The 16,662-nt window shown below is 41.2% G+C and overlaps 1 protein-coding gene and 1 long non-coding RNA gene across 2 annotated transcripts in view; one reads left to right on the plus strand and one right to left on the minus strand.

Annotated features, from left to right (window-relative positions):
- Window positions 1–10,572, minus strand: part of LOC117526724 — a 25,531-nt gene extending 14,959 nt beyond the window's left edge. Inside the window, exon 1 of the long non-coding RNA XR_004565338.1 lies at window positions 10,560–10,572. This is a non-coding gene — a long non-coding RNA (uncharacterized LOC117526724). The remainder of the gene's footprint in view (window positions 1–10,559) is intronic.
- A 427-nt stretch (window positions 10,573–10,999) lies between these two features.
- Window positions 11,000–16,662, plus strand: part of LOC117526568 (hydroperoxide isomerase ALOXE3-like) — a 36,476-nt gene continuing 30,813 nt past the window's right edge. Inside the window, 5 exon segments of the mRNA XM_034188631.1 lie at window positions 11,000–11,014; window positions 11,076–11,280; window positions 11,402–11,483; window positions 11,969–12,091; window positions 14,367–14,470. Coding sequence (XP_034044522.1) covers window positions 11,000–11,014; window positions 11,076–11,280; window positions 11,402–11,483; window positions 11,969–12,091; window positions 14,367–14,470 — 529 coding nt within the window.

Raw genomic sequence — 16,662 nt, forward strand, 5'->3', positions numbered from 1 at the left:
CAACGGCGCAAAAAAAAATAAATCCACTAGACAGGCTGCGGAGCAGCACAGGCAACGCACGGACAACGGTGGCAAAAAACAAATAAAAATCCACTAGACAGGCTGCGGAGCAGCACAGGTAACGCACGACAACAGTGGTAAAAAATAAAATAAAAATCCACCTGGGACAGGCTGTGGAGCAGCACAGGTAACGCACGACAACAGTGGTAAAAAATAAAATAAAAATCCACTGGACAGGCTGTGGAGCAGCACAGGTAACGCACGACAACAGTGGTAAAAAATAAAATAAAAATCCACTGGACAGGCTGTGGAGCAGCACAGGTAACGCACGACAACGGTGCTAAAATAAAATAAAATTCCACTGGACAGGCTGTGGAGCAGCACAGGTAACGCACGACAACGGTGCTAAAATAAAATAAAAATCCACTGGACAGGCTGTGGAGCAGCACAGGTAACACACGACAACAGTGGTAAAAAATAAAATAAAAATCCACTGGACAGGCTGTGGAGCAGCACAGGTAACACACGACAATGGTGCTAAAATAAAATAAAAATCCACTGGACAGGCTGTGGAGCAGCACAGGTACGACAACAGTGCTAAAAAATAAAATAAAAATCCACTAGGCAGGCTGTGGAGCAGCACAGGTAACGCACGACAACAGTGCTAAAAAATAAAATAAAAATCCACTGAACAGGCTGTGGAGCAGCACAGGTAACACACGACAACAGTGCTAAAAAATAAAATAAAAATCCACTGGACAGGCTGTGGAGCAGCACAGGTAACGCACGACAACAGTGCTAAAAAATAAAATAAAAATCCACAGAACAGGCTGTGGAGCAGCACAGGTAACGCACGACAACAGTGCTAAAAAATAAAATAAAAATCCACTGGACAGGCTGTGGAGCAGCACAGGTAACGCACGACAACAGTGCTAAAAAATAAAATAAAAATCCACTGAACAGGCTGTGGAGCAGCACAGGTAACGCACGACAACAGTGCTAAAAAATAAAATAAAAATCCACTGGGCAGGCTGTGGAGCAGCACAGGTAACACACGACAACAGTGCTAAAAAATAAAATAAAAATCCACTGGACAGGCTGTGGAGCAGCACAGGTAACACACGACAACAGTGCTAAAATAAAATAAAAATCCACTGGACAGGCTGTGGAGCAGCACAGGTAACGCACGACAACAGCGCTAAAATAAAATAAAAATCCACTAGACAGGCTGTGGAGCAGCACGACAACAGTGCTAAAAAATAAAATAAAAATAAAAACAAAAGCGTTAGCAAGCTAGTTAGCTTGCCAACGCTGATGAACGTTAGCTGATAAAAGTGCTCCGTCGCGATGTTTCGACCGTTAGAGGTCTTCTTTAGGCGTTGGAGCACGGTGAAAAAGTAAAAAAAAAAAAAAAAAAAAAAAGTAAAAAGTAAAAAAGTCTTGAAAAAGACTGTTAATTCAAAGAACTCAAACAACTCAGTTCAAACAGCTAACAGATACAGCAGAACACCGCTGTGCTCCGGAACAGGAAGTCACAGGAAGTCAGGAATATCTCTCTACTCTGATTGACTCCCATGTCCTTGCTATTATCACAACCACACCTTACGGTAGAGCGCTGTACAACATTGAATCCGTCCACATTGATACCTTTACCTGAGGATGGTGAGCCGCACAATTGTCTTGATGTAGCTACAGTCTGTACGAAAGCAGGCCCAGACCTCCAGGACACACCCATCCCAAACAGTACAATTGTGTATGTGGATGGTTCTTCCACTAAAAACGCTTATGGACAAACACAATCTGGATATGCTGTTGTCACAAATTCAGAAGTATTGGATTCTGCTTCATTGCCATCCTCATTTTCAGCACAAGCAGCTGAATTAGTTGCTTTAACTGCAGCTTGCTATCTGTTTAAAGGTACGGCTGTAACAATTTATACAGACAGCCAGTACGCTTTCAGCACAGTGCATGTGTTTGCAAAACTGTGGGAAGAGCGTGGAATGGTGACATCATCTGGAAAGCCAGTGACTCATGCCACTCTCCTAACTGCACTACTGAAGGCTGTGAGATTGCCTAACCAAATTGCTATATGCAAATGTGCGGCTCACACCAAAGGCTCTGACAGTATTTCAAAAGGAAATGATTTTGCTGACAGAGCAGCAAAAGAGGCAGCAGCGGCTTCTTCTATTTTTGTTGTACAGGACACCACTCCAGATTTGCATTTAGGTCATACACTGCTTGCTGACATGCAACAGCAGGCAACTGAAAGAGAAAAACAGATGTGGATAAATAAAGGAGCTACGTATGCAAATGATTTGTACGTATGACCACAAAAGAAACCCATATTGCCAAAAAATATGTTTAAATGGGCAGCTATTATGAGCCATGGCGTGACGCATGTCTCATCAGGGGGTATGATATCGCAATTGCAATCTATTTTTTGTCTTTATGGGTTCGATGCATATGCAAAACAGCATTGTAGAGCATGCATGATATGTGCAAAACACAACTCACAAGGCAATTTGAGACCCCAAAGAGGCAAATTTCCAACACCACAATATCCCTTTCAAGTGATTCATATGGATTATATACAGCTGAGTAAACATGAAGGGAAGGAATTTTGTTTAGTCATAATTGATGCCTTCTCAAAATGGGTAGAATTGTTCCCTACAAAACATGCAGATGCACTTACAGTGGCTAAGGCATTGTGCAAAGACATCATTCCACGATTTGGAATACCAGAAACAGTCTATTCAGATAATGGAGCGCATTTTGTTAATACAATAGTGCAATACGTAGGAGAAGCGCTACAGGTTAATCTCAAAAATCATTGTGCTTATCATCCACAAAGCGCCGGATTAGTGGAAAGGATGAATGGAACAGTAAAAAACAGACTTAGAAAGACAATGGAGGAAACAGGCAGACCATGGACACATTGTGTAGATTTGGTAAAAATGTATATAAACATAACTAGTACCATGGGGTTGACACCGTATGAAACATTGTTTGGCAGAAAATATCGATTGCCATATTATGGGCAAATTTGGGATGTACCTGAGGAAGCCAATTTGGCGGATTACATGAGAAAAATGTTAGAAGGACAACGAGGGAGAGTTCCAAACACTGATGATCCCATTTCTCCACAGGAGGACCCTAAAGTGGTACCTGGAGACTGGGTGTTGATAAGAAGCATCAAGAGAAAACACTGGCATTCACCTAAATGGGAAGGGCCCCATCAAGTACTACTCACAACACCCACAGCCTTGAAAATTGGGGAAAGAAGTACATGGATTCATTTGACTCACTGTAAGAAAGTCATTTCTGCAGACACAGACAAACAGTAAGAACAGTAGGACAAGACTAGTAATAGTGTGTGAGCTTGGTGTTAAGATCCAGGTTAGACACGAAAGCTAGCAGAAGACATTAAGAAGCCACTGTTCTGAACATAGGTGTGCTGTAGTGTGCAGAAATGGTGAAAGAAAAAAAAAACAAAAGAACGAGGGTTTCTGGACCCCATGGACAGTCCTTGTTATGCTACTTTTCTTTTTTGGATTGGGCTTATTATTAAAAGCCATAAGCACGGGACATGATGATAAGGATCACCTCCGCAGATTGCAGAGACCAAAAAGAAGTAACGAAGACCCCAGTCCGATAATAAATGCCACAGTACATAGCTGTGATAGGAACAATGCGTACCGATTTGGTGTACAAGCCTGCATTCCTAGAAATGCTTCTGTGGTCATCTCTGTACCATATAGTGCTCTTACCCATGGAATAAGGGATGGTGACAGAGGGACTAATTACGGAAATAGTTTCTCATGGTATATGACTAATGATCAACAAGATAAGAGATGGGAAACGTTGGTAGCCGATGAATGGAGTAGATGGACACCAAGATGGGCACAAACCGAGTGGGCTAAGTACCAGAGTCAAATTCTCAAAATGCATCAAACAGATGATAAGCTGTTTATAGTGGTGAATACCACAGAAAAAGGAACCATATTCCCACCTGATATAGAGGGAGACTGTTGGTTGTTCCTCCTTTGGGTATACAAACCAGGAAAAGATCCGTATTTCCATTTTTTCCTCTGTGAAACAGATAGAGTACAGCAACCAATATTGACAGAATTAAGTACGTCAAAGGGGGTGTCCATACAAGCAAAGGGGGTGTCCATACAAGCAAAGGGGATGTCCGTACAAGGCACAAAAGACATGAAGGCAGATGACTGGTTCCTAGTAACTACAGGAATTAGTGGACAAAATAACAATTGGCTTTTAATGGCAGAACAAGCAGGACTAGCAGCAAAGAAGGACTGTGTTGTATGTATGGGACCCAGACCTATATTACAGGTGATACCGGCAGCATTACCCAAAGACTGTCTGCTGACTGTTATGACACAGACATACATTGCAGCAAACAACAATTGTTCTAAGTGGGACAAGATCTATCCATTGACCAAATTGACTAAGATCAAACCTTTATTTTCAAGCAAAGTTGGGCATGCTAACCATACATGTGTACACTTGACAGGGACAAGTAAGACTTTGGGTAGCTTAAGCCACACTGCCTGGTGTAAGAATGTGGTCCATAGTACTCCCACATTCAAACCTGTCGGGAGGAGTGACGTATGGTGGTGGTGTGGTGATAACAGAATCTTTGACAGACTGCCACGAAATGTGTCAGGTTATTGTGCATTAATATCATTATTGTTACCAGTTAGAGCCATACCCATGACCCCTGAAGACGTTACGACATATGCAGCCTCTCTTATTCCTGAAGATTGGCAGAAAGGCATAGCCAGACATAGAGTAAAAAGAGAGTGGAAAGGAGTAGGAAATCCAACATATATTGACGCAATAGGAGTCCCCAGAGGAGTGCCTGACGAGTATAAACTGGTTGATCAAATAGCAGCTGGATTCGAATCTTCCATCTGTTGGTGGTGTTCAATTAATAAAAACGTGGACAGAATAAACTACATCCACTACAATGTACAGAAATTAGGAAATTGGACTGAGGAAGGATTTAAGGCTGTCCATTCACAGTTAGAAGCCACGTCCCTTATGGCCTTCCAGAATCGTATTGCTCTGGATATGTTGTTGGCGGAGAAAGGAGGTGTTTGTGCCATGTTCGGAGAACAATGCTGCACATTCATTCCCAACAACACGGCTGCAGACGGCAGTCTCACTCAAGCCATTGACGGGCTGAGGACGTTGAACAGGAAGATGAAAGAGCACAGTGGAGTAAACACCGAATGCTGGGATTGGTGGCTGGAAGGGATGGGAAAATGGAGGTCTTTGATTTCTTCACTATTAGTGTCTATAGCAGTATTTGCTGCAATTCTAACATTGTGTGGATGTTGTTGTATTCCATGTCTCCGAGGCCTTGTAAATAGAATGATAACCGCAGCAATAAGTCCAGGACCAGGAGGGGGACCAGCATCATATCCACTCCTGGGGCAAGACGACACCGAGGAGGACGATGACTCCCATGACCTGTACCCAGACCAATGGAAGTATGATGACCCAGACACCGATGATGGTGACAATGATGACATCACCTCTGGGGTGTAAGCCTATAGAACATACCATGATGAACCTCTTAGTGAAAATCTCAAAAAGAAGTGCTAAGCTAGGTGATAACTACTACTGTATGTTTAACAGGCGATAAACAGGAGGGGAATGTTAAAGATTTTGTATATATGTTATCACTGTTAAACATTTGTACCTTTGTCTTCTTTCTCATGAGAACGGTGTTGTTGTGCTGTTTGCATCTAACCCTGAGAATGTACGTGTTATTCAACCTTGTTTTAGCATGCTGGGGTCAATCTGAACTGGGAATGAAGAGCTGGATGTACTTATTATTATTATTATACAACTTGTTTTCGTAGCCGCTAACGACTGGGAGTGAAGCATGCCGGGGTCAGGCTGAACTGGGAGTAAAAGAACTGAAGGTTGTTTTGACTGTTGTGATGTGATGCTTAGTGTGAAGACCAGGACACTCCAGGCAGATGCACAACAGCTGATAACTGCAACAGACGAACGGGATGTGCTGACCTTCGACGATAAGAGCAAAAGAAAGAAACTGTTTTTCCTTACAGCTGCGCTTATTGACGTATGTGTTTATGTTACGGGAAGAAACTTGTCTCGCGTTGTCCCCCCCCCCCCCCCCTTAGGACAAGTTTTATGATGTAATGAGGGCTTCTCTAATAAAAAGAGCGGGAGCACAGGCCAGACTTTAGTGTAGCCTTGGTGTACAGCCTGCCTGCACTCCGCGCGTGATTAATTTGACTTTCTGTCTCACTGGTGTTTCTTGACTCTGTTTGTCTTATCAAAGGTTTTAAGAATGTTTGGAGGAGAAAATACCCAACAGACAGCATAGCAAAACAGGACTTGGTCAAAAAAGGTTGGAATGTAGCTACAAGATATTAACAAACTGGCAAGGAAGTGAGGAACTGTGAGGACTTAAATTGTGGCAGGCTAATTTGGGTGTGAAATGAGAAACAGGTGTGAGGAAGGTTCTGGAAGGGGTGTGACTGAGCAAAACAAAGGTAAGTGCAAGATAAAGTGGTGAGAGAAAAACGAAGCAGACCAAACCAAGAGAACTTGGTGACATAAAACCCAATGGAGAAAAACGTGCCCAGAGACTCACAGTGTAAAAGTGAACAAAACAAGGGGGTTCACTAAGAAATAAAGTGACAAACCAAAACAGAGAACAACAAGAATATAAAAGGCAATAACCAAAACTAGAATGGAACCGACTATGACTGAAGTATACCAGTGATGCAACAAATGATAATAAAATAGCAAAACAACCTATGGATCAATCAATCAATCAATTTTTTTATATAGCGCCAAATCACAACAAACAGTTGCCCCAAGGCACTTTATATTGTAAGGCAAGGCCATACAATAATTATGTAAAACCCCAACGGTCAAAACGACCCCCTGTGAGCAAGCACTTGGCTACAGTGGGAAGGAAAAACTCCCTTTTAACAGGAAGAAACCTCCAGCAGAACCAGGCTCAGGGAGGGGCAGTCTTCTGCTGGGACTGGTTGGGGCTGAAGGAGAGAACCAGGAAAAAGACATGCTGTGGAGGGGAGCAGAGATCGATCACTAATGATTAAATGCAGAGTGGTGCATACAGAGCAAAAAGAGAAAGAAACAGTGCATCATGGGAACCCCCCAGCAGTCTACGTCTATAGCAGCATAACTAAGGGATGGTTCAGGGTCACCCGATCCAGCCCTAACTATAAGCTTTAGCAAAAAGGAAAGTTTTAAGCCTAATCTTAAAAGTAGAGAGGGTGTCTGTCTCCCTGATCTGAATTGGGAGCTGGTTCCACAGGAGAGGAGCCTGAAAGCTGAAGGCTCTGCCTCCCATTCTACTCTTACAAACCCTAGGAACTACAAGTAAGCCTGCAGTCTGAGAGCGAAGCGCTCTATTGGGGTGATATGGTACTACGAGGTCCCTAAGATAAGATGGGACCTGATTATTCAAAACCTTATAAGTAAGAAGAAGAATTTTAAATTCTATTCTAGAATTAACAGGAAGCCAATGAAGAGAGGCCAATATGGGTGAGATATGCTCTCTCCTTCTAGTCCCCGTCAGTACTCTAGCTGCAGCATTTTGAATTAACTGAAGGCTTTTTAGGGAACTTTTAGGACAACCTGATAATAATGAATTACAGTAGTCCAGCCTAGAGGAAATAAATGCATGATTTAGTTTTTCAGCATCACTCTGAGACAAGACCTTTCTAATTTTAGAGATATTGCGTAAATGCAAAAAAGCAGTCCTACATATTTGTTTAATATGCGCTTTGAATGACATATCCTGATCAAAAATGACTCCAAGATTTCTCACAGTATTACTAGAGGTCAGGGTAATGCCATCCAGAGTAAGGATCTGGTTAGACACCATGTTTCTAAGATTTGTGGGGCCAAGTACAATAACTTCAGTTTTATCTGAGTTTAAAAGCAGGAAATTAGCGGTCATCCATGTCTTTATGTCTGTAAGACAATCCTGCAATTTAGCTAATTGGCGTGTGTCCTCTGGCTTCATGGATAGATAAAGCTGGGTATCATCTGCGTAACAATGAAAATTTAAGATAGAAGACGCCTGGCGAGAGAAGAGCCGGATCCCACACAGCTTCCACCACCAACGGAGCTGAAGAACACCGGAGCCGCCAAGCCCTGCGCCCCAGGTGGCCGCTGTCTTCAGCAGTCAGACCCGGTACTGCTGGCAGAGAACAGAGACAGTCCTGATGAGTGTGAGTTCGCACCCTCAGTAATCCCACAGTCTGTATACAGTTAGGAGGGAAAACCTCCACCTCCAATCACACACTCGTGCAGCTCCTGTCTAACCACTTATCTGGTTGGGGTGTGAAGCGAAGCCGTCGCTGATCACACCAAACGCCAATCCCACAGATAAGGCAACACCCACAGGAAAACGGCTGCAAAGAAGTTCAGACTATTAGTCAGTGTTAAGTACAGCAGAGAATATTACCTGAATGGTAGCTGATTTCTCGGCGAGGAGGTGGAGTAGCAGTCCGGCCTTTATGGTGATGGTGATGAGATGAATGAGTGACAGCTGGTGCTGAGGATGAGTGACAGCTGTCACTCCCAGTGGCTCCGGCGCCCTCTCGTGCTTGAAGCCCGCACTCCAAGCAGGGCGCCATCTGGTGGTGGTGGGCCAGCAGTACCTCCTCTTCAGCGGCCCACACAACACCACTGGTACCGAACAGCTTCAAATCTAGCAATGTTTCATACTTATATGAAAGTGAAAATGACAGTGCAGTAGAAAGGACATGCATTTGTTTGATAAAGCAGTATGAATGTTTTTTTGAAGCAGAAAAAGAAGAAGAAGAAGAAGAAGACTTGACGAATAGTATCAAGACTAGACCAGTTCTGATCTCATTGTGTGAGTCCCTTCAGTTTCAGCTCTGTCAGCCTGCGTAAAGCATCAGGACATAAACACAACACGAAAGGTTGAAGGCTATTTGCATTGTTCCAGAATCACCAGGTGCAATAAAATAGAGCATCTCACCCCAATGAGGCAGTGTAGAGGAACTCTGTAGTCTTGGTGAAATACAAATGGACTTCCCGGGGCAGAGAAAACAGTGTTTCTATTTTTTGTGATGGGGAAATTCTCCTTCCTACACATCCTTTTGAAAGCAAAAACAGCAGAATGGTAAGAGGTCACCGTAGGTTTGGGCATTTATGCAAACAAACTGCGCTCTGAGCTTCTGCTCCTTCTCTCTGTAGTATTTTCCAAGGTGATGAGTATTGTCAAAGATTTTCAGCGCTGGATAAAAGATGTCAAACGGTTTACTGTTTCTGCAGTCAAACGTATCAGGGACACAAAGCTAAAGAAATTTAAAAGTTCCTCAGTTTTAGATATAAAAGCATTACTTTGATGCCTTTGCAAACCTGCTCCTTCTCTGAACACGTGAACCTCCTGGTGATTCAGCAATCGATGGGAAAGGTGTAGGTGTCACCCTCTTCTTTAAGGAGATTCTTTTTTTGTCGCTCTTAATCAAGACCAGGATTTCAAGTGAGGTGGGGCAGTTCATGGTGAATTTATACTCCTTGTAGACACGGAAAGACAAGGCATGCTCTAATCTCTGTAATAAAATTTTATGGTCAACAGTATCAAAAGCAGCACTGAGGTCTAACAGAAAAAGCACAGAGATGAGTCCACTGTCTGAGGCCATAAGAAGATCATTTGTAACCTTCACTAATGCTGTCTCTGTACTATGATGAATTCTAAAACCTGACTGAAACTCTTCAAATAGACCATTCCTCTGCAGATGATCAGTTAGCTGTTTTACAACTACCCTTTCAAGAATTTTTGAGAGAAAAGGAAGGTTGGAGATTGGCCTATAATTAGCTAAGATAGCTGGGTCAAGTGATGGCTTTTTAAGTAATGGTTTAATTACTGCCACCTTAAAAGCCTGTGGTACATAGCCAACTAACAAAGATAGATTGATCATATTTAAGATTGAAGCATTAAATAATGGTAGGGCTTCCTTGAGCAGCCTGGTAGGAATGGGGTCTAATAAACATGTTGATGGTTTGGATGAAGTAACTAATGAAAATAACTCAGACAGAACAATCGGAGAGAAAGAGTCTAACCAAATACCGGCATCACTGAAAGCAGCCAAAGATAACGATACGTCTTTGGGATGGTTATGAGTAATTTTTTCTCTAATAGTTAAAATTTTGTTAGCAAAGAAAGTCATGAAGTCATTACTAGTTAAAGTTAATGGAATACTCAGCTCAATAGAGCTCTGACTCTTTGTCAGCCTGGCTACAGTGCTGAAAAGAAACCTGGGGTTGTTCTTATTTTCTTCAATTAGTGATGAGTAGAAAGATGTCCTAGCTTTACGGAGGGCTTTTTTATAGAGCAACAGACTCTTTTTCCAGGCTAAGTGAAGATCTTCTAAATTAGTGAGATGCCATTTCCTCTCCAACTTACTGGTTATCTGCTTTAAGCTACGAGTTTGTGAGTTATACCACGGAGTCAGGCACTTCTGATTTAAAGATCTCTTTTTTAGAGGTGCTACAGCATCCAAAGTTGTCTTCAATGAGGATGTAAAACTATTGACGAGATACTCTATCTCACTTACAGAGTTTAGGTAGCTACTCTGCACTGTGTTGGTATATGGCATTAGAGAACATAAAGAAGGAATCATATGGATGGAACAGAAAATAAATGATGACCAGTAAACAAAACCAGAGATTACAGATAATGCAGAAAACGCAATAAATGACTGAACACAAAATAAATAACAGAAAATAAAACCAGAGAATGTAATAAATGACTGAACACAAAATAAATAACAGTAAATAAAACCATGAAAACCCATGACTAACAAAACACAACCAGATAATAAGACACAGAAGATAAATAAGACACAAAACCAGAGAATTATATAACACAAATCAATCAAAACAACAGGGCAAAAAGGGAAGACAGGTGCCGACAGGGGACAACTACATAGACATGACCTGGGCCAAGGCAATTCCTGACAGACATATGTGCTTTTAACTCTATATCTTGTATCCCCCCATTATTCCAGGTGTCAGTTTTTCATGTGTACTGCCCTACATCACTTGGCAAGTTGGTGCTGATTGAGCTAGACAAAAAGCCACTGCCTTTGTTCCCTGAGGATTCTTGGTTCCCTGCCAAGGTGGAAATAAAATCCCCAGAGGGAGACAGCTATACCTTTCCCATCTACCAATGGATCCATGACAGTGAGGTTCACCTGTATCGGGAGGGAAAAGGTTAGTAATCTGTATGAATTCACTGGATGCAGAAAGGTTGTATTCCTCACCATGGATCCACTTGTTGACAGTTGTAATAATGCTATGCCTTGTTTTCCCCTCTGTTTTATCTTTCTTAAAGCTCTAAGAATCTTTGAAGACAATAATAATCTTGGCATGTACAGTAGGGAGAAAGAGCTGAAGCAGCGAGCAAAGGACTATCGGTGAGAGCTCATATTTTTAGGAATCACAAAAGTATCACACATGCAAACTATCCAAACATTCAGCTATTTAACATTTCTTAAGACTAAAAACAACAAAACCCAAAACAGGTTTGCCATGGTTTATGGATGTGCATTATTATAAATTTATATATGATGTAAAATGGAAATACTACTGTTGCTATTACTACTACTTCTACTATCAAAGCGCTCAATGACCTATGTCACTCCCCGTATGTCAAAGAATATGTGTGCCAAGTTTGGCTCAATTCCAAGGTGTCGTTTGGACAGGATAGGGACACACACACACACACACACACACACACACACACACACACACACACACACACACACACACACACACACACACACACACACACACACACACACACACACACACACAATTTGTCTTTTAGTATTGTCTCTTTGTATATAGATTATAGCTTTACCTGTTAATTGTCCTTCACAATCCTCTTTTTGTTTCCTAGTTGGGAGGTCTATGCAAATGGAATACCACACTGCATCAAAGCGAAAAACTCTCATTCTCTGCCATGTGAGGTCCAGTTCTCCTTCACCAAAAAAACTGAGTTTTACTTCACTGCAGCTAAGGGGTGACTATCACACACTAGACATTTGTCAAATACTTCCAGGTGTTGTGTAGTTGAAAACACACACTCATCTTCAACCGCTTAGTTCAATTAAGGGTTGCGGGTGGCTGGAGCCAATCCCAGCAGTCATAGAGCGCGAGGCGGGGTACACCCAGGACAGGATGCCAGTCTGTCACAGGGCCAGAAACAGACAAACCAATACAATCACACCCACTCGCACACCTACAGACAATTTTTAAAGATTCCAATCCACCTAACCCGCATGTGTTTTTATGTGGAAGGAAACCGCAGCACCCAGAGGAAACCCACGCAAATACCGGGAGTACATGCAAACTGCACACAGAAGGGTGACAGACAGGAATTGAACCCATGACCTTCTTGCTATGAGGCAACAGTGTTAAACACTAATGCACAGTGCTGCCCTGTAGTTGGAAACACAAGTATCAAGTATCAAGTAGACTTTATTAGCCACCCAGGGGCAGGTTGTTATGCAGCCAGCAGTAGAACACATTCGGACATACATAAACATAACATGATCTTAAATATGGCATAAAAACTCACCATGAAAACTCACCACACAGTAAACCTAATAACTCAATAATAAGAAAACCTAGTTAAAAACCACTCATGTGAACAGTGGGAATACAAATAATCTTCAGTTTGTACAACACCCCAAAAGGAAAACGTTGGGGAAAATTAAAGTTTAAAAAAAAGTCTTCAGTGACTCTATCATTTACTTTGGCTTCTATTCCAATGCAGGCAATAAGAACCCAAGATATCTCTTGTTCTGTGTGATCAACTTCATTTTATTTGTTAATATACAATAAAAAAAAACAAAACAAAAAAAATTGGAATGGGGCAATTTATTGATAGCAATCCATACATTTTCTATACCTGCTTTATCCCATTAAGGGTCATGGAGGGGATGGAGCCTATCCTAGCAGCCATAGGGCATGAGGCGGTGTGCACCCTAGACAGGACGTTAGTCTATCACAGGGCCAGTGATAATAATTTGATTAAAAAATTTAAATGGGTTATTTCAAACAGATGATGTCAACAGGTGATTGTAATCATGATTTGGCACAAAAGCAGTATCCATGAAAGGATTAATCTTTAAGGAGCAAAGATGGGTTGAAGTTATCCATTGCGTTTGTGGTAATTAATGTCTTATACAGTATTGTATGATATATAGTTTGTAAGCACAACTCCTCCTTCACCGCTTTATGGATTTCAGTGAAACTTCACACAGTGGTATCACACCACGTGAAAAAATGATTCTAATTATTTTTAAATAAGTACATCATATTTGTCTTTCCCGTGTTGAACAGTGTCTTAATTCAGTTGTTTCTGTTGTGTGTTGGGGGGTGTGGCTGGACATTTTGGTGTTCTTTTCTTTTCTTTGCTCTCCAGGTGGCATGAAGGCTGATTTGTCTGTGGAGAAGGTGCTGGCTGAAGAGTCCTTCACCCTCATCAACATCATGTGCAGCACCTGTGAATGGTGCTCACGTGCAGCCTTAAGGACTTTCAGCTGAAGCAGATAATTGGATGGCGTTCTGCATTTAAGTCATGTGTGATTCAAGCAGAATTGCCGGGAACTCGACCTTGTGATGTTCGTTTGTGAGACGCTGAGGACTGCGCCTGGGTTTGACACATCGTGCCTCTGAAGGAAGAAGGGTGAGGGACACATGCTGTCAGCACACATCAGAGGTGATTAATTATTTGACTACTTGTTGATAGTAACTTGGTATTTTGTTACGCAGTATATTTGAATTGTGATGAGAATTGTGCAGCTCGCTTCTCACTGCTGTGGCGTGCGGACCGGTGATCCTCCACCTGTTGTGAGAAGCTGCTCATTTGCATAAAGCTTAAAATACAGACCTGAATGTGTTGCTGATATGGTGTGTGTCTTTTGAAGGATATTGGTTGTAACTGCTGACTTACCTCACCTCTTCTATCCTTCGCAGAGAGTCGGTTTGTCGTGTCCACCTGGGGGGTGTTTGGCGGTAAAGTGAGTCCAGAAGCGTCGGGCTTCGATCCTTTTAGGCGCTGGAGAGCGTGCCAGCCTTCACTCCACCAGACTGACGCATTTTTGTTTATACACTTTGTTTTGCACCAAAGGGTGAAATTAATAAATTGTTTTGTTATTGGAACCGCTTTCTGGTTGTTTTGGCGCTGGGTTCCGTCGGACGCAGGTCCGCTCCTCAACCCGCGTTGACACATAACAGTTTCATCACAAAAGATTTGCTTCCACCAATCTGTAGTTTATTTTTCTATGCAGGCTGATTGAGCTCAGTCTTGAGGAACTGGCTTACTGCAAGAAGTCTTGGCACAGTATTGATGATATTCGCCGTGCATGCTTCTGTCACCGGACCGCCATATCAGGTTGTATAAGCTCTGTAAATATACTTTGCTTCCATCAATATTTATTTATTCTTCAAATTTGGTCATTTATGTTTCTAAAGCTATTTTTACATTCTAAAAATAAAGCTACATCCATATATGATGTTCAAAGATAGTTATTTATCTTTTGGCTACCCCTGACTGTTTGGTGCCACCACAGTGGACATATTACATATCCGTATTGGACCCCCTTCCTGAAGCAACTCTATTTCTACATGGATAAACATGCACAGCTCTTGGCATTCCCAAATGGTTCTCCAGCAGAGTACTAATCAGGACCTTCTCATCCTCACTTCTGACACATAATTAGGTGTACACCAAGAAGCCTGGCTGCAGGCATGGCATTCAAAAAATTCCGTTGAAAATCTGCATTGTTTGCTGGCTTCTTTCTTCTTCTTGTTATTTTGTTTTTCTTTTGGTTGTTCCTGTTGTGGGTCACCACAGCAGATCATCTGTTTCCATCTCACACTGTCCTCTGGATCTCATTCTGTCATACCAGCCATATGCATGCCCTCCCTCATTAGATCCATAAATCTCCCTCTTCAACTTCTGCCTGGCACCTCCATCCTCAGCATCCTTCTCCTGATATACCCTACACTAGTGCATTGCCCATGGGGATCCACAGGTTCTAGATTGGGTAGTGTTTATAAAATAGGTACACAACATTTTTCGAGGGTGGTAATAAATTATGCAAAGTTTCTGTAATGATTTTCGCTGAAAGTGCAGGAAATTAACCCCTTAACGCCTGAATTTATATAGCTGTATATAAAAAATGTTTTGTGTGTGTTTTTGCCTTTCCTCACAGCAGTGGATGGAAAAGAAATTATAGACATTGTGAATAATTGTAAATATAAAACATCTACCGATTTAAATGAAATTGATATGGTAGTGGTAAAACAGGTCATTGAATGGATTGTAGAACCATTAACATACATCTGTAACTTATCATTTCAAACCTGTAAATTTCCCAATCAAATGAAAATAGCTAAGGTTGTGTCGCTGTATAAGACTGGTGATAGACACCACTTCACAAATTATAGACCTGTTTCTTTGCTTCCACAATTTTCCAAATTATTAGAAAAGTTATTCAATAATAGATTAGACAAATTCATAAATAAACATAAATTACTTACTGATAGTCAATATGGATTCAGAGCACATAGTTCAACATCACTTGCATTAATAGAATCAGTTGAGGAGATTACAAACGCCATAGACCACAAATTACATTCAGTTGGAATATTTATAGACCTTAAAAAGGCTTTTGATACAATTAATCATGACATATTAATCAATAAACTTGAACAGTATGGGATTAGGGGGTTGGTGTTGCACTGGGTGAGAAGCTACTTAAATAACAGAAAACAGTTTGTGAAGTTGGGGGAATATACATCATCATGCTTGGACAATGCTTGTGGCGTCCCACAAACTGTTTCTAATTTATATAAATGATATTGTCAATGTTTCCAAAATATTAAAATTAGTATTATTTGCAGATGACACAAGCATTTTTTGTTCAGGGGGGGATTTGCAGGAGTTACTGAGGAGGATCAGTATAGAAATGGGAAAATTGAAAATATGGTTTGACAGAGACAAATTATCATTAAACTTAAGTAAAACAAAATACATGTTATTTGGCTATTGTAATACAGACATACAGGTTCAGTTACAAGTCGAGGGGGTAGATATTGAAAGGGTACATGAAAATAAGTTTCTGGGGGTGATAACAGATGATAAGATAAACTGGAAGACTCATATAAAACATATACAAAGTAAACTGTCAAGAAGCATTTCAGTTCTAAACAAAGTGAAACATATTCTGGACCACAACTCACTCCGCATTCTTTACTGCTCACTGGTTTTACCATATTTACAGTACTGTGCAGAGGTATGGGGTAATACTTATAAAGGTACAACACAACCACTATCAGTAATGCAGAAAAGAGCTATAAGAATTATTCATAATACTGGCTATAGGGATCATACAAATCCACTATTTTTACAATCCGAATTCTTAAAATTCACAGACTTGGTTCATTTTCAAACAGTACAAATCGTGTATAATATCGTGTATGTCACATTGTGTCACATTGCTCGAATAGAAAAAGGTGTTAATTATTTAATGTCTCCAGTATGATGTCAAAATGACAAATAAATAAATAAAGTCTACATAT

Source organism: Thalassophryne amazonica, chromosome 15 (assembly GCF_902500255.1).
Source record: "Thalassophryne amazonica chromosome 15, fThaAma1.1, whole genome shotgun sequence".
NCBI classification, from domain to species: Eukaryota; Metazoa; Chordata; class Actinopteri; order Batrachoidiformes; family Batrachoididae; genus Thalassophryne; species Thalassophryne amazonica.